Source organism: Typha latifolia, chromosome 12 (assembly GCF_019914945.1).
Source record: "Typha latifolia isolate L0001 chromosome 12, TyphaL0001v2, whole genome shotgun sequence".
Lineage (NCBI taxonomy): Eukaryota > Viridiplantae > Streptophyta > Magnoliopsida > Poales > Typhaceae > Typha > Typha latifolia.
The window spans coordinates 3,853,756-3,881,594 of record NC_133097.1 but is presented as its reverse complement, the minus strand read 5'-3'; the positions used below and the strand labels follow the sequence as shown (position 1 = coordinate 3,881,594).

The following is a 27,839-nucleotide window of genomic DNA, read 5'->3' as shown; positions in this document are numbered from 1 at the left end:
ACTAGTATAACTGAGAGACTAAAAAGATTTCTTGTGAACAACTAGAAAGAAGGTTAACATATAAGATGGTTTGAAAATCAAGGCATACCAATTCAAAAATTCTGCCAACATTTTGAAAAAATTGGAGACCACACTGATATTGTTCACATCTTGGATTAAATTGAACATCGAAGTGCAAATAATGTTGACAACATCAATCCTGGCAGAGCAAAAACGAAGTAAACTTTTAGACAAAAGAACATTATACCATGTAAAGTTTTGGACAAAAGAACGTTATACCATATATAGAACTTTAGCATATTTAGTTATTTACCAACCTAACATCCTTCTCAATTTGCCCTAACTCTTTTGAAACTCCAACAGCTAATGACTTCTCAGCATGTAGCAAAGAAAGACACAATGCCTACAAGATATTATTTGGATAAAAAATGGAATATTATGGGAAACACAAAAAGAAATAAGAATTACAAACAAAAAGGAATAAAAAATAGACCTCAAATAATAAAGAACTATGAAAAATCAAGAAATCTCGAAGCTCATTTTAGCATGACTTATAAGGGCAAAGTGAAAGTAAATGTTAATGTAGACCATTTGCTCATAAGACTAACTTGTTCCACTTAATGATTGCAAAAAAAAAAAAAAATCTACATGATCCAACATGCCACTATATTCTTATAAATAACCATACAATATTCTGTTTCTTAATAAGTGACCAATTTTAGTCGTAAAATCCTTAATGAACTCAAACTTCAATTCTTAATCTACAGGATAATGTTCAATAATTAATATATAATTTACATTGCAAACATCTCGATATACCATCTATCTAAATCTAAATACAGACATTATATGGCACTGTATCATGCGTAAGATCTAACAACTTTTTTATATAATGTGGCAGTTATCATATTTGTGGATGGCATCCAAAGAATACAACTCCATGGGCTAATAGCTACATTCATGTAAGAAAATAAAAGAAGTAATAAGAAGTAATATCACATATACACATAACAAACATGCAAGAAGCTACGAAGCATGGATAGGGACAAAAGATATATTTGTGCATATGTGCCAACTTGTGTACATGCACTGAGAAATTATATATTAGGCAAATTTGCATTTAACAACCTATATTTTGTCGTATATGTTATGTGGTTTGCACCCTGCACTTCTTATATTTGCAAATTGACCCCTGCATCCTGTGTTTTACCAAATATTTGTAGTACGCACACTGCCATTAGCTTCATTAACTAGACTTAATGAAACTCCTAGATTAAGTTAGTTACAATAAGGACATCACCAAAATAAGATTACCTAACCTAAAAGGTCACAAGAAATGTCCATGTATGCTACTAATCAAAACTCCAAGTGAACCTCTGCCCAAATGGCATCACCAGATACCAAGACAGAGATCACATCAGTCATTGGTAATTATACTATGTGCCCTCCAAGATATATTTGCACCACATCATCTTACTCAAAAGAAAACAGAGCAACCAAAAATACATCCCAGAAAAAAGTTTGAATCCAAGTGAACTTTATAATCTTAAGCCCAATACGAGAAAGAAATCTAAGACCATATTATCCTATTCCTAACTATGTTGTATCTCGTATCATGAAAAATTTGAGGTTGGCTCAAAAAGACAACCTAATGGAGGACACGAGTGAGCCTAGGGCGAGGAACCAGCTTTCCCTTACTGAAGAATTTATGCTTGGTAAACCTAACAGTCAAGACGTCTATATCCATCAGATAAATAATTTCATATCTGAAGCTAATTAAGCAGTGTTATGGCTCTTCTTGTCCACGCACCAAAGACTGCATTTGACAAGCTGGTGGCACTTCAAAACTACAAAGAGAATCCTGGTACAGCATATACGTATAGCAAACTTTTCATGTGTCCTAATTAAGACATTTTCATATTAAAGAATATATGACAGGAAGAAAATACAGAAGAAAAAAAACAATACAGACAAAAGAATATTTTATTTATATAGGCATTTTTACAGCTATAACAGACAACAGATGTAAACTCAGGAAACAACAAACAGAAAAATATACAAATGCTTATCCACATGGCTGTCAGGTAGATACAAGGTTGACATAGCATCGTGAAAAATAAATGAGAGCATGGAAAATAAAGTAACAAATCAAATGATTACCTTGTTAGTAGATATTAACCGACAAAGTAGGTCAACAATATGATAGACTTCCTCAAAATTGTATGAATGGAGCCCTTGTACCAGTTTAAACAGAAAAAGAAGAATTCCAGAGTGTGCGCACTAGGTAGATACAGAACTTGTTAGAAATTATAAAAAAAATCTAGAAAAACTGATACTACAAAGAAAAAACGGACAAAGCAATGCTAATCTCAATCTCAATAACAATTAATTTGCTAAATCAAGCTTTTCAATTTAAGAAGAAACTATATACATCATACATTTGTCTAGAGAATTTTTTTTAATATATATTATCTACTATACACAACCAACAAGGACAATAAAAATAAAGGAAGGAATACACTATATAACCTGAAAAATATTCCAGATTATGAATTATCATCAACACCAATACATTGGCAGAGTTATATGTGTTGACATGAAAGAGCTATATGTGTTGACTTTTTGCTCAAAATGATCTTGATAGTTTAAGGCTTTGTTGAGCTATATGTTGGATAATGACTTGAAAATCATTCTTAAAGACATTTAACAGGAACCATATATTATATGGCTTGGTTAGTGCCTTAATGGGCTAATGGTAACAAGAGATCACACAGGACTGAAACCCGAAAACTATAATATTTCAGACTATAAAAGGGACAGGCCATGTTACAGCTAGGGTTGATATGGCCACCCCGATTGGTATGGCCAACACTGATACTCTAGTACCTGGAAATTAAAATAGGATAGACAGTCAATGGCTAAAATTAAAATGATATTTGTTAGTGATAAATGAAATTTCTATACAAAAGAGGATGATATAGGAAAGGCACTAACAAACTTCGCCTATTTTTTTTTTTACTGAGCCTATTTATTCAATGCTAAGATTTGCCGACACTAACAAACTTCGCCTCTATTTGATTTATATAACGTGGGATGATATGATTGATAGACGGGATGAAAGCAATACTCTTCTTCACTGTTTAGCACACTCGTTGAATCTAAGGTAAAGTCGATGCTTAAAAATTTATTACATAGTTATTTGTTCTTTTTAGTTTATAGTTTTGTTAAATTAATTTTTGTGCCCTTCTTATATGAATAAATAATTAATATCATTGTCAATTACACTACTGACTTATGACTACTCTCATTTTGGTGTTATACAAATTATGAAATGTTGATAGATATACTTTTTAAACTTTAGTGCTATGACCTATGAGCCTATGAGTTGCTTATATTAAATACAATGATATCTACTATTCTAATTTTGGTGCGTCATTTGTTGAATATTGATATATTCTTTGTCTAATTATCTTTGATATCTACTACTCTCATTTTTGCTATTAAATGCTTATGTAGAAAATAGATATATTAAAATATTGAATGCAATGTTACGTATAGGTTATCATTAGAATATAATTTTTTTTGCACACACAAATGTATAGGTTGTCATTAGAATATAATTTTTTTATATAATTCTTTTATTGTCGTTTCCTAGATGTATCGTATCCTATTTTTGAAAAATTTACCATATAACTTTGAGTTCTATAGGCCAATTGTCAGGTCAGTAGTTGGGGGTTGTATTAGTAAAGGGCTGCAAGTAGAGTCTGATATCCTCATATCCGTATCAGATTGTATCCTGTATCCCATGTTCGTATCTATATTCATATCTGTGCTTCATAGCTCTGTTACGTGTCCAATTTTATAAAACCAAAATAAAAATGAGGATAGAACTTGAATATATATGAAATTTAATAATTATATTTTTTTAATAAATGTTGACCCTAGAAGCAATTTTAAGGACATATTTATGAATTTGCTAGCCTTATGTTTGGAATTCGTAATACAAGGAACTCATAGAGCAAATTTCTTTTTGTTGCTCTTGATACCAGAAGCAAGCAACATGTTGCAAATGGTTTTCTTGGTTCGTGAACAAGTTGGAGACATGCTATAACATAATATAATATTAATTTAAACATCAACATGTATACAAGATTTTGGTCTATATACATATACAAGTGCAAGTATCTTAAATGTATTGTATCTTTTCTTTAAATGTTTGTCATATTGGTGCATTTATATAATGTTGTATCCTTATCATTATTCTTAAATGTATCAGTATTCATGCTTCATGAACTAAAAGGCACAATGGCTCAAACATCATAATGGACCAAAATTAACACATTAGAATGGAAGATTCAGGCGTCAAATATGCCTAACAGCTACATAATAGAACTCAGAGGAATAAGAATCTTTGAAGTTACTTACCTCCCAACGAACTAATACAGCATTCTCGCCAATAACTTTTAACACATGTCCATGTGTTCCATTAGGAATTACATGACCTTCGATACCAGGTATCGTCATCTGGTAATCAATCTTTATTAGATGGTGGATGTTCACAGCAACAGAATCATCGGGAATCTCATATAATGTTGTTATACTGCTCATCTTCTCTAGATAGTCGTATCTAAAAAAATGATAACCATAAGGAGACCCGAGAGAAAATTTATGATGATGCTATAAGTAAAACGAGTAATGTAGTAAATACTAGGTCTTCAAGAACTTATTATACTGCTCATATAACTGTAGAAGTTCAATAAAGGAGGATAACATTTTAGAGTAGAGAGAAAAAAAAGCAAGAAAATCCACATCAGAAAATGGAAACAGAAAGATAATAAAAACTACTAAATCCAACAACCAGACAAGATAGTCATATAAAATCCAAAGACTATGATAAAGTAAATTGGATGAAAGTATGAAACTCTTCTATTATAAACTAAAAGTAGTCTCTGTAATTTGTTGACACAATTTACTTGTTTTAGCTTAGTTTTTCGGTGTTCTGGAACAATAGATAAATTTACATCAATAAAATTCTGGCCAGTTCCCTTCCCTTGATCCTCTTTTCAAACTTCACATGCAGGACTTTTGTACGATTTGGTTTCCTCCTTATTTACATTTTCTTTTCAAGATAAACATAAGGCAACTGGCTAGGTAATGTCATGCCCCAAGAAATAGTTTCCTGTTTGAGTTCACTTTCTTTACTGGATAGATATGAAAATAAATAACTGACGTTGCAGGGATCGTCGGAGGGTGACGAATGGATATTGTCCTTACCAAAGACAAGAAGTCATGTAAGACTTTCTAGTGTCTTTTTCATCTGCCTTGCTACTTGAAACAGGAATTAGGTGAAAAGGATCACGATAATATAATATATCAAGTCTACCTAATTAATAAATGTAAGGCTTCTTAGGTGGACATACCCCAAACCTAGAATAACTAGCCATGGATTAATTAATTAATTAATTTAGGTAGGCTTGTACTTATGTTTATTATCGAAGTAGATTCATTATCGTGCGGGGATGATCCGTGGCGCAGTTGAAATTGATTATTTGGAAACGATGACGTAGGGTCAGGGCGTTTATTGAACTGTAAGCTCTTTCCTGCCATATGCGATGATTTTGCTTTGTGCGATAATTCAGCTACAAGTAATGATTCTGCTCTGTGCGATGGTTTACTAAAGCGGTGATAATGTTGATGATAATGGATCTACAATTGTGGTCATTAGTTTGGTAGCCACAGATAACCAATCATATGCAGTGTCGCCCGGCATGTACGGGCGGCATTTCCGCTAGTTCTCTATCACTCCTCGATGTTTGAGATGATATCTGAGGCTATGTTAATTATATGGTGGATAGCTCTTTGAGCATGTTATGATAATTATGACTATGGCTCAGTGTGAGCTTGATATAAATGATTTGATAGTTTAAATGATACATATTATATATTTTTTATTTAGGAATTTTCACAAATCACACCCTACATTTTGCCTATTTTGTAATTCGCACCCCGTCTTTGGGAATTTTATAACGCGACCCCTCATTTTTTCTATAATGTTCATTTAACACCCCAACGTTACTTTAGCTAACTGACATTAACTATGTTATGTAGTTTATGTGACTCTAGTTCAAAAATTATAGAAATATTTCTACGGCTGGCCAAGGGTGGCTGCTGGTAGAGTAAGATGGCTAGGGTTTAGAAGATTGAAATATATCTACAGCTATGATCTACTCCAAGAAAAATAAAGGTGATCTAACGGCTATGGTAAAAGATAAAGACGAAAATAATAATTTGACCACTCAAATTCATTCATGAATAATTATCAATACATGTCTACTCCTATTTATAATTATAAAAATCCGTAGTGGATCGAATCCACATGCGGATTATCTGATTTATTTAAAATTCAAAACAAGAAGATAAATTGCTAACAAACTCAAGTCGATTTGACTAACCTAACCTACGTGATCGAATCATAACACGAGAAGTAGAGAGAAATGAGAGAGATAGGGCACCGGTGAGAGAAGAAATAAAAAAAAATTAGAAAGAGAAGAGAGATGGAGTGAGAGAAGAGAGAGGGGGAGCCATTATCAAGCGGGATCGGATCGATCGATATGACTGATCCGGCCAATACTTGGACTAGTTCGGCCATGCATGACCTAATCTCAATCCGTTTCGGTCGATCCCACTTGGGATCGGTCGAGAGTTAGAACCATGCTTCAAACTTCAAAGCTTAAGCCTTACTTAGAACTGAGAACAGCACTGAATAATTCAAACTGAAAATATGTCAAATATGAAAAGCTCATTTAACAATTGGCCCGACAAGAATATCCTACTGAAAAGCAATATGTTGGGAACCATGTTTTGTTTCATACTTTATCACAATAACAAGTGACTTCATCCGTCACCAATTGAGCAACATATCATAGAGAGGTATGATTTCTACAAAATGACATAATTACAGTATCCAGATTCTAGAGGTCATATAAACCAGGGGAATCTAGTAAGCAAAGCAGCAAAAAAGGGAGGACCACATACACGCACTGTGCAGCCCAACTTCCTTCACAAACAGCTGATAGAAAGCGAATAAACTCAACCGTTTGGAGAGGGTACTCTTTCTCTAACATATAAAGGAGAGATCGAATTGGGCCATCAACAAAACTATCTTTATCCCAGAATTGCATACAAAGTGATTCCTGAATTTTACAAGAGAATAAATAAGTAATTATAACGGCTATCATGTTTGTAATCTTAACTACCACTGAAATCATTAAGCTTTCAAACCTCGCAACGATATATTTGGCACAGAATATCTAGAATCATACTCAGGTAGTTGTCTTCTGTCTGAGAAGAGGAAAGAATAATTGGATCAGTCAATGCAGTTCATCACATAAAATTTGGCACGAAAGTAGTATTAACAAAATGGGGTAAGCTAAGAGTTACCTGAAGAGATAGTTCATAGGAGGCAATGAAAGCTGAAAGTAAAGTTCTAAAGATGCTCAAAAAACCAGAAACAGGACCCTGCAAAGATAATTTCATCAGCTTGTTTAAAAGTTAAAAACTTAAAAACATAAAACTATTCATTGATATTAATTAATTCAAATCAAGGTATTTAAACAGAGCAAAAACATAACCTAGATTACAATAATCCAATGCTACAGAAAAAAAAAGAAGTTTTGGTTCATAGTGATATGTACACAAGGAACAGATAATGACATGGCAAGATATATTTATCAAAACTAAAGCACTAGAAAATGAATGCATTTTTTGGAGAAAGAACATTATTGCAAAATAATGATCAGAATGGATAATGAGCTGGAGAGAAACCTGAAAGGGCATAAGCAAAGAAATTAAGGATATAAGTTTCAGCCAATAGACAATTTTGATCCATGGCTGAAACCAATCTTGCAATTGGGATCAGCGTGGTATTGGCCAATCCGATCCATATTGGGTTGGGATCAGCCTTCTACTCCAATTAATTGGGTCAGATCTGAGAAGTGACCCGGCGATATCGAATAATTGATAATCCTAAGCGCAGTGACAAATTCCTTTATTCTCTCTCATTCTCTTCCATTACTCTGATGGCCACCCAATGTAAATCACCTCGATGTCCAGCAAACTCCTCCGCCAAGATACAACCACCTCAGGTAAGTATTTTTCTTTTTTTTCCTTTCTTCACTTTCCTTCCCTTTTTTGTTCAACTTTGTTCAACATTATTCGTCCAATGCTATACTTTGTGAAATGCTAATCTTAGTGCATCTAGTGGAACATTGATTATAAGCAGGTAAGACCTAGAGTTAATCCCCACATAGGCTGCTCTACGACTTTTTGTGGCGAATCAAGTCTGCCTAAAAAGTCTGAAAAAATTACTTACTTTAGATCACTATAGTGATTTTCCTAAGTGACTGTTGCAAGGTTACGAAACAATCTCAAGCTATATCGAAGGACTTTTTATGATGACCCTAATCTCTCACAATAGTCAAAGAAAAAGACTAGGTGTGGTACGTTTATCATCTAGTGACACCTTCTAGTAACTTTAACTAGATCGACAAGGAAAAGACTTGAACGTCATCTCAAGGATGATGGGTCGTCGATGAGAGAGAGGAAAGGAAAACAAAATACAAAATACAAAATACAAAAATAAAATACTAACTCAAGCTCACCGGATTTGATCGAAGGGTGATATCATGGTTACTGAGATCTATGTTGGGTGTCGCCAACTAAAAGGGAGAGAGAGAAGAGAGCGTTGTCAATTATAATTGATACTAGTCGAATATAGGTCGGATCCATCCCATACCAATAGAAATATATCTGTATCGGGCTGGATCGACTGATACTAGGCTGAAACCAATCGCTGGACTGTTTTCGATCCATTTCGGCCGATCCGACTCAAGACCGACCAAAACTTGGATCCATGGTTTTATTAAACTTTTATTAATTATATTGAGTTCTTTATATTATGGATTTCGAAAGTTAATGCTTCGTGTATCTCAAGTTCTATTAGAATACATGATCAGTCATGATTCTGATTTCAATAGTGATATTATGTAAATCACATAAAACAAAACTAACACAAGAAAAAGGCGCTATCATATGCTGGTAGTAAAGCCACCCATGGTGTAATGGTCCTCCATTAAATAATCTATGTATAAATCTGCAGTTCAAAAGATATACAGAACATATGAGCATCCATATTTATTTAGGCTTATGATCTTATCGAAATCACAAAAATGAAAAGAATATGAAAGTGAAATGTAGACATGGCATACTATGCAGTATGCAACTATTAAATACAATAATGACATGTAGTCATGTTCATGTATTCGTTCTATGACTGCATTCTGCAAAGATACAAATGTTTACCTTATATGCATCATGTTCATGTATTTGTTCTATGACTGCATTCTGCAAAGATACAAATGTTTACCTTATATGCACGGCTGGGTCCCTTGCACTTTGCAGAATATGCCTAACTGTCTAACACAAACTAGTTGCTTATGCTCAAGATGCAGGAATGATATGCATCCAGTAGGTCTATTACAGTAGTTTCTATTATCTGTGTTCAATTAGTCGAATTTCATGATTGATGCATAACAACAATATCATGTGTTTCCCACTTACATTGTTGTGCGGGCATATGCAGCAGCACACGAGGTCCATCCACAACATGGTTTTGAAATTTGACCAAACCAGATCCAGAAAAACCCAGCCAACACACAGAAAATGTAGATTATCACCTTATCAGATTCATACAGATTGTTTCAAAATTATTACATTTCAGTTAAAACTGCAATTCTTTTGTTCTCCAGCGATCTCCATAGTACATGGCTGCCACAAAATAAAAGGACAAACTTCACATAGACAACTACAAAATATCACTGCAACAACTCTTAAGTCTGTAAATTTTAGCATTTTTATACTTTTCGTAAATTTCTACTATTTTTAGAATTTTCTAGGGAAAATATGTAGTCTTAGGCATTTCGCCGTCTCCTAATTCCCATAGAGTTCTTAACATTAATAGCTTTCTAATTCTCATAGGAGTCTTATTCTCAAAAGTTTCCTAATTCTTATAGAATTCCTAATCTTGAAGGAGTTTCCTATGTGGCTTTCCTATTCCAAGTGGCTTTCCCAATTATTTAGTTTCATAAGCCCCATTAACTTCAAGAATAACTTTTTACTTATTCTAGAATACAACACCTTATTTTAAAATACAACACCTTATTTTGGAATGCAATTCCTTATTCTAGAATAATAGCTAAGCATCATAATAACTCTATTCTAGTATACAATCACTATTCGTCAAAATCACATCTCATACCACGTACCAACTTAATAACTAATTTTCTCTCAATATCTATTACATCAACCTACTTTATATCAAATCAGATAGTATTCATAGTAATTTCATAGAAAACAAAACACATTTTTCTCGTCCTTTCCTTTATTTAATATCACAACAAAGGTAATTATTACACCCTTATTTTATAATACAAGTGAGTATAAAAAAATTCATTTATAGAATAAAGATCTCATTTTGAGAATAACAAAAAAGAATACATATTCTAGAATTCACCTTATTCCTAAAATAAACGAGGCTTAATAATTATCATTTCTTTTCTGCATTAGATTCCTAGTAGTTTTAGGAGAATTTGCATGGATCTAGACCCAAAATTTTATATTTACGTAGAATAACTCTTGGATATGATAAATCAAACTTCATTTACTAGATTTGTCACTTGTAATATTGGATTTGGTATGTAAATTATAAAGTAAATCAAAAAAATTACCCAAGAGAATGTAAGAAAAACATATAACTTAATGGGATTTGAAGTTCCTAATGTTGGATCAGCCTTCCCCTCGTGCCAGCAACCTCTCGACTTAGTCTGTGCCAACTAGCACAACCATCTTTACTTTAGCATAGCATCATGAAAAGTAGACTATGGCATAAACAATATGAATTGGCAGACTAAAAGCAAACCCAATAAGCAAAGATGTTACCATCCATGAGAAAATGCAAATACTAACAAAGGAAGATAAGAACAAAATGAAAACTAGTTTTTAATTTCTAAAACTTACATCTGCTTCCCTCATAGTATCACTACAAAGAATATCCATCGAATATCTGAAAGGTGCAACCTCAAAGGCTTGACGGACATAACCAGTATGATCAATTTCCTAAGTACAGAAATTAAGTGTCACCATAAGAGATTAGACATTACTAAACAGAACCAAAAAATAAGATGAGAAGTTACCATGAACAAACTGGTAGTACTTTCTGGAAGTGACGAGAGTAAACAAAGAAAAACAGCCCATGCAAGCACTAAAGGACCTGATTCTACTATCCGCAATTCAGATAAGCTTGAGACTTCGGCATCTATCTCTTGAATATCTGATAAAGAAAATGCAGAAAAGCCTTCCCTGATGGACAAGTTGTACAACAAAATCTGAGCTAGAAATAAACCGTGATAATGAATTTAAAAAAAAATTATGGCTTAAAGGAACATTGTTGTAGGCATCTTTCTTAGATTCTATAATAGGAAAATATATATTAGATCTCCCTAACAAAAGAGAAAATCCTGAGATTCATGACTAACCTGAAAGGTACTTCATCATGAACCATGCGAAGAAGATTTTCCAGGTCTAGTGTCTCAATAAGAATAAGGAGTAGCTGAGCTTTTGCATGACAAAATGTATTTTTTGCCTCTACTGTTACAGCTAGTTTTCCAACATCAAATGGACCACATAACATGCCCTGTAAGTTTCAAATTAATTTTGATGCGACAAACAATGATTCTCTTTAAACAAAAGTGCCATAAATTGCCACAAAATTGAAAGAATATCACTTACCTTGAAAAGTGAGCATAAGGTTTTCCATTGGCCAACACTACAAGTAGAGAAGTTATCATAGAATATAAGGAACAAAATATCCAAAATTAAGGTTTCTTCAATCAAAGTCTCTTCTACCCACAAGACTGTGAATTCAGCTTCCTACACAGAATGAAAGCATTTTATATATTGACAAAGGAAACAATTAGTTTCTCAAGTAAACCAATGTGAAGCAGAATGCTGGAAAAGCAATTGACCTTAAGTTGCTCTTAAGTTTAAGTTGAAGTAGAATAGACGAGACGAGCTAGTTTCATGTAAAAACAGAAGTAGCTTCCAGCAATGCTACCCTTTACAAGAAATGACTGGAATATGACAAGTAGACTACAATCACGGTGCAAAAAAGGGAAACTAAACAATATATAATTAAAACAACACATAACTTGCCTGTAAAGATTTTCTAAGAGTAGCAATTACCATGACTCAGATGCTTGTAAGGACAAAGAAAGGAATACTATTTTAGTATGTATTGCTAAATATATACTATTACAAATATATATGTGTGTGTATGTGTGTAGGGGTAAAAACGGATCGAATAGTGCTCAACCCACATCCGTATTCATATTTTAAGTCTAGATATGAATTCGGATACGGATAGCAAAATTTAAAACCATATCCTAACTAAACTGATACAAATAATTATCGGATAGAGTATCAAATCTTAAATGAATGATGATCTTTTATTAGAGATAATTAACACAAAAATATTAAGAGTTTCAAAAAAAAAATATTTGAATGTCAAATACATATCAAATTAGAAAAATTAATCTCTACTAATAATATAGAAGATATCATTAGAAATAATATCAATATTCATTATTTAAATAAGCAAACTAAAAACTGTAAATCATTCAAAAAGCATGCGAGTAAATTGATATATGTATCCAAATCTGAAAATTATATTCGACCCGTATCCGAATCTGTATTTGAATCCGTATCCGAATTTTTTTCAAATATTCTATCCATATTCGAATAAATTTTATCCTAATCTAATCCGAATCGAGTCATATATCGGGTCCGGTCGGAATTAAGCCGACCCATTTTCACCCCTATGTGTGTGTCTATGTATTTATATAGTTCAAATTATTAGAAAATTCTCTTTTTTTTGCGAATCTCTACTTCCTTTTCTAATATATTGTGCTATAGTTTTGAGTAATTTAGCATTTTCCATTTATAATTAAGATATGGATAAATCTTCATAAGAACGATAAGGGACACCGATATGGTTTCACCACTATCCAGTCTATATGACCATATCACATCAATATACACCCCCTAATTAGAAGATAGTCGACTTTATAACTAAATGTATAGAGGTTTCTTTCAACAATTAAGCATAATTTATTTTTCTTTGCTTGAGTTAAATAGTCTAGCACTTGAACAAATATGAATCAGTCTCATGTGTAACGATCATGGCTCAAAGTATCACCCAACCCCAATATATATCAGTATCAGCCTTTAACAATCCGAAACCAGTTTTCCCTCGGTTGTATTGGTTGAAAGAACAAACCTCTGAAATATCTTTATGCTGACTATATGTATACCATACCATAAGTTGCATCAACCTAAATAACTCAGGACATCAATTACTGGTCTTTTGATATCTTAAAGGCCACATGTTATGTTTCCTTCTTATTTTTCTCTCTTTTCTTTTTGTTACTAGTTTATTGGTTTTTCCTTTAACACCCCTAAGCTCAGCTCTGTTGCAAAATTGGTTGCTAACCTCATCTACAATAGGCTTCCTACAACCCCTGTAGTAAAGGTGATGATAACGATGAGCACGCGTATTTACTGAATCCATCTGGAATACAATATTATTCTTGGTACTTTCACTTTTTGTATTATGTTAGATTCCAAAACTCGGGATCGGAATCAACCACCGAAAAAAATGATAAGTATAGGTTATATCAGTTATATTAGCTGATTGGACTATTTTTTATTATGTTATTCTAAATATTATTTTAAAATGTAGAAAAAATTTAAAATATTTAGAAAAAGTGGCAAACTAAAAAAATAAAAATTACTCACACAAAGGGGCATTTGCACCAAAAAGTCCTTTAATCTTATGTAAATTGTGTGCACATCATTATAAAAAGGTGGGCATCTAGTATAAAAAATAAATGTTCAATTTCAAAAGCCCAATCTTTCTATTGTTAAAACCGAATGATTATTTTATACAAATAGCCCCATATATGAAACTTAAAAACTAAAATTTGTACTCATTCAAAACCATACTAAACTCAAGATGGATCATAAATTTATATGCTCGTAAATTACTCTTGTAGAAGTGAGATAAAGAGAGCGAGATCGCTATCTCTCTTCACTGTTGTTTTGCAGTACAAAAAAAAGGGAGTTAAAGAGCGGGTGAGAAAGTGAAGGGAAAATAGAAATGAAAACAAAAACAACTTACCCGAGTTCACTAGAGTGCAAGCAGACGGAAGAACTTGTTGGTTTGACCATTGGATGAGCTCGATGAAATATAAGGAATGGAAAGTGATTGTGTATGAGAGATAGAAATTAAAATTTAAAAACATAAAAAGAAGGCAATTATGGGCAAGGTTCAAAAAATTGGAACGGCCATCTGAAAAAAATGATATGTATCGGTCGGACCGGCCGTATCGGTTGCTTGGATTGAATCGGACTTTTCAATTACGTAAAATTCTAAATATTATTTAAAAATGCAGGAAAACTTCTAAAAATTTAGAAAAAAATTTACTAAAAATAAGAAAAGAAAGAAAGAAAAACTATAGTGCAATAAAAATTTAAAAAAAGAGATTACAAAGAAAGTGAGTGAAAGAAAATCAAACAAAAGAAAGAAAAACCATGGTACAGTGAAAAAGGAGAAGAAGAAAAGAGAAGAAAAGAAAAGAAAATAGAAGAAAATAGAAGAAACAGAGAGAGAGAGTGAAAGAAATGAAAAAAACTAAGAGAAAAATAAAGAAATAAGTTAAAAAATTATATACCGGAGTTCATCGGAGTTCGCCAAAGCTAGATCTCTCTCCATAAGAGAAACAATAGTTATATGGTAATATGGTAAAGAGAGATAAAAGAAAAAAAAGTGAGAGAAAGAAGTAAAGCAAGAGAGAGAGTGAGAAGAAAGAGTAAAAGAGCGAGGGAGAGAGAGAGAGAGTCTAGATCGGGATCGGGTTCGACCAATCCGGTGAACCATAGTTATGGATATCAATTACTGATGTTCCAAGTTGGATCTATTTATATCCAACCTAAATCTTTAAAAAAAAACCATTTCAACCAATTTTGATTGATATTGTCAAGACGAATTGGCCGATGCGACCAAAACTAGCTAATCCTAGATCAAAACCATTCACCAAACTAGTTCATGTTAGGATCGATGTCGGCTATGGTAAATCCCAGTCCATCTCAAGATTGGCTGAAATTAGGATCCATGGTGTTACTATCTTATGTGAGTAATCTAAATTTTCTTATCTTTGTTTTCCTCAACATTTAAGATTTTTCTACATTTTACCTATCTTTTAGAATTTAAGTATTTAAAAAATAGTTTAAAACTGAAATAATTGATACGATGGCCAAAATGGTTGATATGTATCATTTCTCTAAAGATTTTCAACTACATCAGGATTGCAATATGATAGTTGAATCTTGATCAAGAAAATATTCATAATAATTTTGTCTAGACTCTAGAGGTGCATATTTCATCTTCTAGAGTAATCTCATCAAGCACAACAAGGGAATGATGAGAGTATTTACCAAATTTTAAGTTTATTAACTTATCAAAATAAAGATAAAAAGCACAACGAATACTATATTATTATTTCAGGGTGCAATCACAATATAAAAGGTTACTATTTAGCTTATCTCGAAGATGGAACATATCAAATTAACAAGATGCATATCTTGATAAGTTTCACTAACCAGTAGAACCATAAAATTACAAAGGAATACCAAATCAACCAGATCATTTTCAGCAGCAATATGGATATTATCTTCTTATAGCTTGAAAACTGATATTTCAACCATTACATAAATAAAAATCTTATAATCAGCATCAAGGAAGAAATCAGTATGAATGTCACAGATTCACTAAAATGTATTGTTGATGTTTCTTTATAACACCATAAAACTCTCTATATTTTCAATGGAGAAGAATGGAGATATCAGATAAAAACAAAATATTGTCAAAGAAGCATCTAATTCTGATCAGGAGGAAAACCATGATGCAGCATATATCAGTTATAGAACAGCCATATCTCTTAACCTGGATATGACGAGTTCTAAACAACTATGTGGTTATAGTCAAAATCAAGAATTAATTAAAAGAACAAAACCATATGAGCAGGTATGTTGCAATTGTCAGAACTCAAACTGAATTTATGTCAAAGACAAATATGGAAAAAGGGAAGATTAGTGAACTTGTTGTGATGTTGGGAATCAATTTTTAAATTTCTCTCAGACATAAGTTATGCACAAGAAAAATATGAATATCCCTCTTAAGTACATCACCAGTGACATAATTAAGTGACATAATTAAGTGACAATAATTTAAAAGAAAATCTATTTCATTTAAGATTGTAGGAAGCAAAATAAAAGTTGGTGCCAAATGAACTTAAGTACATCACTAGTGACATAATTAAGCGATATGCATTCAATGAGGATTGACCCTCACATATCCTTGAAATGCAAACCTACATGCATTTTAAGAAGACAAGATGAATTCAATGTCAATTCCAAGGACGGAGATAATCAAGAAGATTAACAATGCAATTAAAAATAATAGATATGACTCCCAATGCTACCATCATTACAAAGAAAATGAAATTTTACAGTTATGTAATCTAGATGCTACACTATCTAGTTAGATTTACCATACCAGATTAACTGGAGTGCATTACTTGGTGTGACCGTAAGGCTTGCCTCTTCATATTGGATTAACTAGGTTATAGAGTATAGAGAGAGGAAGATAGGGAGATCATGTCCAATACAGGTGGCTATAATAATGAACTTGAGGTTGTAGATAAGTGCTGTGGGTCCTTTGTGGAAGTTTTTAAACAACTTTCTTCATCTACTGAAGTACAAGCAAGGTCAATGATCAATGATGGCTTGTCAAAAAGGATATCATAGATGAGAATAGACAAAAGACTTCACCGACAATAAAGATCAAGGGCACATAAGATGATCAATATTATTATTATAGCCTATGACGTAGGCAAGGAAGATTTGGAAAAAACAGTTGAGTGAAATAGTAAGCAAAAACATTGATCATCTCCTACTGATTCGCTGTGCATTACAAACATTGTGCATGGCAGTGAATCATGTAACAATATTAAAATAATTTCAGAAACATGCTTTCAAATAATAAATGAGCTAAAGAAAAGAAATCCCAAGACTCAATTAATGATTAGAGTGCTAAAAGCACAATAAACTGAAATAATAGTGGTCAGCATTACAGAGGCAAATAAACCACTTGATTAAACTTTGGGCAAATAAAAACTAATATTGTAAAATTACTTTGACAAAAACTTTTAAAATGCTTTTCTTAAGAACAAACATACATTTCTCACAGAAAATACAGTTGAAAGCAGATCTTCGAATATGGCAATTAGCCTCTTTTCCAATCCATTATTAACTAACTGCAAGGCCTCTCGCCTGATGGCAGATCCATTGCTCGCATATACTGCCCAAGAAATTGTTATTGTTAAGTAGGAAAAAAAAACAGAGAAAATAATCTCATACATATTAGTCAGCAATGTAAAATCAATAGTACCTCAAACTGAAAAATGAAATTCTTAACTTATTACTACCGATGCAGTTAAACCTATGAATAAACAAGTACGGGGTAATTCGGCCACGGGGCTGATTCACACTCAGACACGGATAAAGTCCGGACAAAATCATGAGATATGTTGTAAATGAGGAAACAGAAAGGTGGTACCACTAGCTTAGTACTTACAGTTTCTCTAAACTAATAACAACATCATGCAACAAATAATGATGAGCTAGTTAAGCAAGAATTGAGAATAATCTTTCCGTATTGAGCTGTTGGTAATTGACCTAGAGTCTATTTGCCAAGGATTCTCGGAATTGTACAATTTAATAGCATGGAACTTGGAAGATTTAGGGTTAATTGCACTAAGATTAGGATTAATTATTGTTATTAGGGCTTGTTGGCTAGCCTCTATAAAGGTGTGGATAGCAGCCAAATTTATTATGCTATTGGATTATTGATTTCTTGTCTCCTATCTTCTCTTTATCCCCTCCCTTCTCCCACTTCATCAACCTCCTTCCTCCCACTTCACTAACCTACCACCTCTACCGTTGGCAAAATCTCTCCTAACTTATAATCTCCCTCATATGTCGAGTCCTCCCTTTTCTTTGGGATCTCGACTATTTCTTCCCCTTCGTCTTTATCCCTTAAACCACATCAATCATCCACCCTCATCTCCATTATCATCCATAACCCTACATCCACTCCACCGTTACCACCACCATCACCCGCATTATATCGTGTTTTCGTCCCAGTTGCCATTCGAATCTGTGAAGGGCGTAAATACAAAATTTATAGATTAGGGAGTTACGGATCGATTCCACTTAGTTTCATAATTTTCTAACAACCAGAGAATATTTGGTGAATATTTTTCCTCGGTTGAGCAGCTTGCTTCTTGTAATAAATCCAGATCTTGAAGGAATCATTTCGTAGCCTATCATTGGTATCAAAGCCTATCTTTTAGTAGCGTAGAACCCATCAATTTGGTATCAGAGCCAGGCGAACCAACGGTGGTGGAACCCGAGAGGCGAGCGACACCAATGCGCTTCATCGATGAGGAGGATTGGCACCTTGAGGATGAGGTTGATCTCTTCGGAGATGGTGATGGACATGCTCGAGAATTTAGAAAAAGAGATCAACGTGCACAAAGGTTCGACTTTGAATCAAGGATCTTTCGCGAACCCGACAATGCTATTCGGGAATGAACTACACGCTTGAACTTTCTAAAATTCCAAGACGGTGATCCAACGAATTGGGTGTTTCAAGTGGAGCAATACTTTGATTATCAAAGAACAGCGAAGGACACAAAACTCCAGATGGCAAACTTTCACCTCCAAGAAACGACATTGCAATGGTATAGATTAGTTATTCGTGGTAGAGGATTTACCAGTTGGGCTGACTTTTGTAAGAGGATCGCACACAGATTTGGGACAGCGGCATATGAAGATTTTGCTACCACATTAAGCAAGATGGTTCAGAGGATGACCGTATTAGAGTACCAAGCTGAATTTGAAAGAGTTAGTAGTTATTGTGAGCCACCTTGGCCCGAACCAACATTGATGAGCACATTCATTTCAGGGCTGCAGGATGAGATGCAAGCGGATGTTCATGCTCTTTGTCCTACCACTCTTGAAGAGGCCTTTGAGAAGGCCGTGAGGATAGAGCAAAAACATAAGGCTCTCAAGATGGCAACAAAAACAAGTTGGGGCAACCGAGATAGGCGATTTGCGCCTAGAACGCCAGCTGAAAATTTTGCGGGTTCAAAGACAGTGGCTGCGAATATTAGACCATGACCACCTTTGAGACCTTCTTTCGATGTTAGAGGAGGCACAAAACCCCCCGTTCGAACTCTCACTCCTGCCCAGGTAGAAAAGCAAAGAGCGAAGGACCTTTGCTTTCGACGCGATGACCGTTTCACCCTCAGTCATTGGTGTTCCAAACCGATCGGGAGTGTGATGCTCATCGACGGTCTCGAGAAGGATGATGAGGTTGTTGATGATGAAGAGTGTTCAGAGGAGGTCCATGATAAGGTTGTTAAAGAGGGCACGGAGTGAGATATCCAAGCTGAAATATCGATGCATGCATATTCGGGTACTTCCGCGCTGAGGACGTTACGAATAGACGGACTTATTAGAAAGCATCATATGCATATCCTCATCGATTCAGAGAGTACCCACAACTTTCTAGACGAGAAGTTAGTGAGAAGATTGGGCTTCGATGCTAAACCGACCACGGGATTTGACATTGATATTGGAAACAGCACAAAGCTTAAGGCGGAGAGCTTGTGTCGTCGGGTCGGTATTCGGGTGCAAGGACACGACATCATTGTGGACTTATATCCGTTAGAGCTGCGAAGAATGGATATTGTCTTTGGCACTCAGTGGTTACAAATCTTGGGACCCGTCACTTTTGATTTCCAGAGCATGTGGATGAAATTTAAACAAAGAAACAAAGATGTGCGGCTTGATGGCGTTTGATCTCCGCCGATTCCAGCGATGCAGCCGATGGTGGGGCTACCATGTGCGAGTGATTTGGCCTATCTTTTTCAGTTAGGACCAGCAGAAGATTAGCCTCCAATGAGTCCAGATACTACCATTGAGTTGTCTAATTTATTAAATAAATTTGCTGGACTGTTTGAGGAACCAAAGGAGTTGCCACCAAGGAGAACGGTGGACCACCGCATAGAGATTGTGCCCGGAGCTGCACCGGCGAATGTGATTCCATATCGGTATCCACATGTGCAAAAGGAAGTTATCACTAAGATGGTAGCTGAGATGTTGGAGCAAGGCCTCATTCAACCAAATCATAGCTCATACTCATCTCCCATGCTATTGGTGAAAAAAAATGACGGGACATGGTATTTTTGTGTCGAATATCGGGCACTAAATGCTATTACCGTCAAAGACCGGTACCCCATTTCGAGGAGCTGCTAGACGAGCTTGCAGGTGCGACTATATTTAGCAAGCTTAACTTGAGGGTCAAGTATCACCAAATTAGAGTTCACCCGACGAATGTGCACAGGACTGCATTTCGGAGTCCGGACGGGCATTACGAGTTCCGAGTGATGTCTTTTGGTCCCATCAATGCTCTAGCTACTTTATTACAAAGGTATGTTTTGGTATTCTTTGACGATATTTTAGTATAGCAGGACTGAATTAGAGCATTGGCGGCATTTAGAGGATATACTGAATTTGTTGATGCAAAACCAGCTGAAGAACAAGAAGTCCAAGTGCCTATGGGGAGTATCACAAGTGGAGTATTTAGGCTACATCATCTCAGCGGAATGTGTAGCGGCGGATCCTCAAAAGGTAGAATACATGATCGCTTGGCCTATTACTACTACTACCACCGGATTGCGAGGATTTTTAGGGCTGACCGGATATTATCACCGCTCATCGCCGGGTATGGCAAGAATGTTGCTCCTCTCACTTCTTTGCTGAAGAAGGACTCTTCTAGATGGACAAATGAAACCACTACAACCTTTCAAAAACTAAAAATAGCAATAACGACGGCGTGCGTTTTAACGCTACCGGACTTCACCAAAGAATTCATTGTGGAATGTGATGCATTGGGAGTTGGCATAGGAGCTGTACTAATGCAAGAAGGACATCCCATTGCCTTTATTAACAAAGCTTTATCACAAAAATCTCAGCAATTATTAACTTACGAGAGAGAGATGTTGGCAATTCTGCATGCGGTGACAAAGTGAAAGCCTTATTTGATCGGTAGGCGATTCATTATCCGAACCGATCAAAGAAGCCTTCCATACTTTATAGGACAGCATATACACACTCCGACACAGCAGAGATGGGTCACAAAATTGCTGGGGTATGATTATGAAATTCAATACAAGAAAAGAACGAAAAATAGAGCGGTGGATGCATTATCATGCCAACCGGATACCGCCGAGCTTACAGCCTATTCTTCTCCTACTTTTTCTTTTCTTGATGAGCTGAGGTATGCATGTACATCCGACCCAGATGTTTTGAGATTGTTACAGGAGGTGATGGATAATCCGGAGAGCCATCCAAAGTTGGAGAACGGAGGCGATTTGCTGCTAGACCGTGGATGCATTCGGGTGCCCGCAAATGATGGATTGCGGTAGAAATTGTTGGAGCACTTCCATCAGACTCCAAATGCTAGTGATGAGGGTGTCTTGAGGACTTATAGGAGGACATCTCAGAGTTGCACGTGGCTAAAATTGAGGCGGGATGTGAGGAGTTTTGTCAGTACTTGCAAAGTCTGTCAAATAGCTAAGACAATCACATTAAAACCGGTCGGATTACTACAGACTTTACCTATACCGGACCGTGTTTGGAAAGACATTTCTATGGATTTCATAGAGGGTCTTTAGCTGGTACATGGCTATTCAGTTATTTTTGTAGTCGTTGACAGATTGAGCAAATATACGCACTTTTCAGCATTGTCACATCCATTTTCAGCCAAGTCAGTGGCTGAAATTTTTGTGAGATATTGCTCGGTTACTTGGCATGCCATGCACGATTATCTCGGATCGCGATCATGTATTTATAAGCGACTTTTGGACGAAGTTTTTCAAATTATAGAGGACTCGATTGAACTTCAATTCGACCTACCATCCACAGATGGACGACCAAACTGACGTAGTCAATCGAGACATTGAGCAGTATTTGAGGTGCTGTGTTAGAGAGATGTCGAGACAATAATTAGAGTTCTTATCGTGGGCGAAGTGGTCTTACAACGCCGCCTACCATAGCAACATTGGCATGACTCCATTTGAGGTGATGTATGGACGCACGGCTTCGACATTACACACTTATGATCCATTGACATCTGCAGATCGGATAAAGGTGAACTTAGCTTTGATAGATAGAGACGCCACATTGAAGAGGTTGCGTGCCCATCTTAAACTTGCTCAAAATCACATGAAGCAAATTTATGATCGCAGTCATAGGGAGCAGAAATACGACATTGGTAGTTGGGTATTTGTGAGGGTGCAACCGTATCGACAGGGGAACTTGCGTCCAATGCGAAACCAGAAGTTAGCACATAGCTACTTCGGTATGTTTTGGGTGTTAGAGCATATTAGTCTGGTTGCATATCGTTTGGAGCTGTCGGAGGGGTCGAGAGTGCATCATGTCTTCCATGTTTCATTGCTGAGGGAGCGAATTAAAAATCATGAGGCTGTTGGATCAGTTCTACCGAAGCCATTAGAGGAGACAAAGAATGTAGAGTCAGTTCGTGTACTTGCTAGACGCCGATGACGACATAGTACCAGATTAGAGATCGAGATTCTAGTTGAATAGCTTGGCAAGCCATCTGATGAGGCGACATGGGAGTTGAAGACTGACATTTTGGAGCGTTTCCCCGACTTTTCACCTTGAGAGCAAGATGGGGGAAGCGTGGTGAGCTGATATATTTAGTTAAGAGCCTTTTCTTATTGCATTAGTTGTTTATTTTCATTAAAATAAATTTTTTGTGGATCACGTTCGAACGCGGGAGGGGTTGCGTTCGAACGCCCTTACGAACGTCTGCATCAGGTTCGCAAACACAGAGGACGCAAAATGCACGTTCGAATGCGTTCGGCCACATTTGAATGCCTGCATCGCGTTCGCACATACAGAGAACGTCTTTTGTACGTTCGAACACGATCGACAAAATTGCACTAGAATTAGGGTTAGTTATTGTTATTAGGGCTTGTTGGCTAGCTTCTATAAAGGTGTGGATAGCAGCCAAATTTATTATGTTATTGGATTATTGATTTCTTGTCTCCTATCTTCTCTTTATCCCCTCCTTCCTCCCACTTCACTAACCTACCACCTCTACCGTTGGCAAAATCTCTCCTAACTTATAATCTCCCTCATATGTCGAGTCCTCCCTCTTCTTTGGGATCTCGGCCATTTCTTCCCCTTCGTCTTTATCCCTTAAACCACATCAACCATCCACCCTCATCTCCATTATCATCCATAACCCTACATCCACTCCACCGTCACCACCACCATCACCCGCATTATATCGTGTTTTCGTCCCAGTTGCAGTTCGAATCTGCGAAGGGCGTAAATACAAAATTTGTAGATTAGGGAGTTACGGACCAATTCCACTTGATTTCATAATTTTCTGACAACCAGAGAATATTTGGTGAATATTTTTCCTCAGTTGCGCGTACTGTTTTTTACAATAAATCCAGATCTTGAAGGAATCGTTTTGTAGCCTATCATTGGTATCAAAGCCTATCTTTTAGTAGCGTAGAACCCATCAGTATCACAATCTCGGATTCTACATCTAGGAAGCAAGGACAACTATTAAATATACTATATTTATAAGTTTGCAGCACATGTGACATGATGTGGAATATAACATTAATATTTGAGGACAAAAAGGCAATTCTTGTTTTATTAATATCAAAGTGTACTAAAATGTATTACAGTCCAATAAGTAGCTACAACATCATTCTACTTATGAAAACTTATCTACTATCGGTAAAGAACATTTCATAACATCAAAGAGATGGGTTTGACATACGAACAATACACTTTATTTTACTTCGCATTATCTACGATACTTAATTTTCTACATATGATGGAAACAATTACTAAAAATTGCAAGCCACTAATTTTAAAAATCATAAAGTTAACTATGAATGCTTTTCTTTACAAAGAAAGGAGAATGAGAAACTACATTCAACGATAGGAAACTTATATAACAGTTGCACTTAAAATTAAAATGATAATTGAATATTTAAAAAGGCAAAGACCAAAGTTATTTTTGCAACAGATCCCCCAAGTCTTACAAGCATGCACAAGAATTCTCCTCACACACTTCAACAAGCATTGCCGCTCAAGGTAATAGCGCAACAGTACCTTCAAAATTGTAAGAAAGGCATTAATTCAAAGCAAGATGCCAGAAAAGCAATCTATGTAAACTAAAATTCTTGTCAGCAATGCTTCGTTTTAGCAGTATGTGATGGAAATCTGGAACAAGACGAAACCAGAAGCAGAAAAGGTGCTATATGCACAAATGCCAACTATAACAATTGTACTATGAAGAAAATTTCACACAAAAAGATTAAGAATCTATGAAGCAACAGCTAACATTTGCATTATGCACAATGGCAAGGAAAGCTAGAAAGGTGAAATTACAAAAATTACTTGAAATGCACATATATGCAAGGTATTCCTTGCATTGATAAGTTCTCTTTTTCTCTTCTTTTATAAGAAAAGTGGAATATCTCCCTGCATCATTTATCAAACCAGAAAATGTGACACTCTACCTCCCATGTAAGAGTTAATTTTTGTGTAGCCAAACTGCTGAACAGAGAGCTGCAAAACCCATACCCCACTCCTTTTATTGCAGTTTCTTTATTTATTTTCCACCATTTCTTCGACATCTCTTTAACCGATTTTGGCCTCTTTCCTGAAACCAAACTTCTGTTTCAGCCAATCTCAGATTTCCTTAACAGCTTTGCACCTCAAAAATAAATGTTGAACAGACTCATCTTTGTTACAAAAAAAAAAACCACAACATTCACTGCCTACCAAACTCTTCCTTCTTATATTGCATTTAGTAATTTGTAGCTTAAGGCGGAGGCCTGGGTACTTTAAATTTGCAAGAAATGAAGATCACTCAGGTAGCGAAGTGATGGTGGAAACTACTTGCCTCCCCGAGTCATCTTTGGGCTAAGAGATTCAAGAAAGAGGATTCTAAATTACAACTTTCTAGCAGGGCCCCTCCTTTCTGGAGAGGAGCTTTAACTATTGGTCCAGTCTTCATAGCTAGCCTAGCCTATTAAGAAAACTGGATGATGGGCAATACGTAAAATTCTGGACTGACGTTTGGGTGGGGAAAGTACATTGGACAACAGATTTCCAAATCTTTTTGCCATCACCCTAAAATGAAAATAGAAATGTTATGGAAGCTTGGGTTGGAAGTGGTTGGCGATTGATGTACAGAAGAGGAATTAATGATTGTTTGGTGGCTGAGGAACAGCAGATGTTTCAGCTCATTTCTGATACTTGTGTTTTGAATGCAAATGTAAGAGATGGCCATGAATAGCATTTTGATTCCTCTGGCATATGTACATGAGATCCTTATAACAATTTTTAAATAATAGGGGTAGAATTGTCATTGAAGGTTACGGCTTTTCTTTGGTTGGCTTGCAATAATAGGAATCTCACTAAAGATAACCTGATCAAAAGAAACTAGCCCAGCTAATCCTAGATGTGTTTACTGCAGCAATGATGAGAGTGTGGCACATCTTTTCCTGAGGTGCCAAGATGCAAAGAGTAAAGGGATTGGGAAAGATAAGAAGTGTTGGTGGACATTGTGGTGGTTGGCTTGTATCTGGTGCATTTGGCTAAGATATAAGTAGTAAATTTTCCAATCTCCCAACAAGAAGGGACTTGTAGCACCTCTACATCAGATTAATGCTTTGTTCCTTTGATGGGCATGGACAAAGAATGTGGAGGCTTAGAAGCAGGCGAAGCAAATGCTTCAAGGAAAGAACCAGAAGAATTTATTCTACTAATCTCTGGAATTGTGATCACAGATGCTTATGTGTAGTTTTATGTCAATGGTGATACTAATTTGTTTGCTTTAGTTTGTTTAGTTTTGTGGTGAAGTAATGTTGTAGGGCCCATATATTAAATGTTGAACTCTATTTTGATGTGGAGTTGTGTTTAAACAGTGGCTTGTCTATCTGGTTGAAAGAACAGGCTTTTTGTTTTCCAAAGAAATTGAGCCTCTGTGGACTTTTGTTCAAAAAAAAAGAAAGAAAAAAGTTCTAGCTTAGGTAACATGAAACATGAGAAACTGAGATACAACAAAAACACTTACGAGGATAGAAATCCAAAACCCAGTAACCATAAAAGAATCAACAATGTTTTCTAGATCAAACGCATTCCAACAACTTGGCAAAGTTTCCCTTCCTTGATTTGCATGAGTTAATATGTTTATCATCTAATGAAATTACAACACCAAGAAAAACACTCCAACTACATAGAACTGGCCTATGCCATTTCATAACAAATAACATGTATAATAAGAGATGTGATCTGGGCCAAATTCCACCTCGTGGATATTAGACTCATGGCTTGAGCTACTTATCTAGCTAATTATTTAATTCAACATTTGTTTTAGTTTAATTTTAGCTTGTGTTAGTCAATTTGGTTAAATGTTGGACTTGATATAGACTTAGTTAATTCATGTGGTTTGGGTTAACCAGTTAGCCTCCAATATATAATGTGGAGGGCAACTTAGATTAAGTAACGTGGAGGGCAACCAAAATTGATCATTCCTCTAATCTCTTCTCTCCTTCAACTTAGCTCATTCCTTCCCTTTCCTTCAACCTAGCTGCAAGCCTTCCTTTTGGCCACCAACAAACCTCTCTCCTCCGTCAGATTTCTCCTCCCTTTTGGGCACCAATCACATCCTCCCCCTCTTTCCCTATCTCCCTGCCACGTCCAACTACCAACTAGATAGGCCCTACCTCACCCTTGATCACCATCTTCCCGTCAGCCCATCCATCACATGCTCCCCGACCTTCGGCCAATATTTTGATCATGACTCTCGATCTACCTAGCCAAACATTGACATCTTGGATCCATTGGAGACCCCTCTTTCCAGGGAACAACATATCTAATTTAAACGAGATTTCAATGGGTAAATCTTCTGCAATCACCCTCAAAAGGTCCGCCCTAGAGTCTGTCTTCAACCAGCCACAAGTCACTACCACGACCTCCATCGCCTTCCCTAGTCTCTCCTCCATCAACCACCACCACTCTCACGTCCTAAACCATTATCCCTACCTCTGAACCATCAAACATACACCCACCACGTCCTGGACACCATTAGAGACAAGTCACCACCACCGATCAAGAAATCCTCCTAGCTACCGTTATAACAGTATCGCCGGAGGCTAAACTTCATCCCTACCCTTTCCTCTATCAAACCCTACACCATTTACCACATCCAAGCTCTTGGGCCCCACTAGATCCACAAGCTAATCCACCCACTTGAATCGCACCGCACCCGATTTTAAGTCAGTAACCGAGAACGGTCCATAACAATAATCTACTTGATATTTGCACCAAATAAGCGTAAACACTCATTATAAGAACCTCTTACACAATCTAGAGGCATGGCCATGTAGCATAGTTGGCATGGATAAATTGATCTCATGCTAATTAATTATCAGCAAGGATAGGAGGAGAGTATCCTAATACTCCATCATTTTCCAACCTTC

General features: G+C 35.8%; 1 protein-coding gene across 2 annotated transcripts in view; it reads right to left on the bottom strand.

The window, feature by feature from the left end:
* The window catches only part of LOC140799411 (uncharacterized), a 66,498-nt gene that overhangs the window by 34,965 nt on the left and 3,694 nt on the right, over nt 1–27,839 (bottom strand). For both annotated transcript variants that reach the window (XM_073153750.1, XM_073153751.1), the window contains 13 exons: nt 24,390–24,459; nt 17,409–17,530; nt 11,845–11,985; nt 11,592–11,749; nt 11,250–11,415; nt 11,074–11,172; nt 7,441–7,518; nt 7,282–7,341; nt 7,036–7,193; nt 4,426–4,627; nt 2,161–2,280; nt 318–403; nt 89–199 (listed from right to left, as the gene is read on the bottom strand). In XM_073153750.1, coding sequence (XP_073009851.1) covers nt 89–199; nt 318–403; nt 2,161–2,280; nt 4,426–4,627; nt 7,036–7,193; nt 7,282–7,341; nt 7,441–7,518; nt 11,074–11,172; nt 11,250–11,415; nt 11,592–11,749; nt 11,845–11,985; nt 17,409–17,530; nt 24,390–24,459 — 1,571 coding nt within the window. The remainder of the gene's footprint in view (nt 1–88; nt 200–317; nt 404–2,160; nt 2,281–4,425; nt 4,628–7,035; nt 7,194–7,281; nt 7,342–7,440; nt 7,519–11,073; nt 11,173–11,249; nt 11,416–11,591; nt 11,750–11,844; nt 11,986–17,408; nt 17,531–24,389; nt 24,460–27,839) is intronic.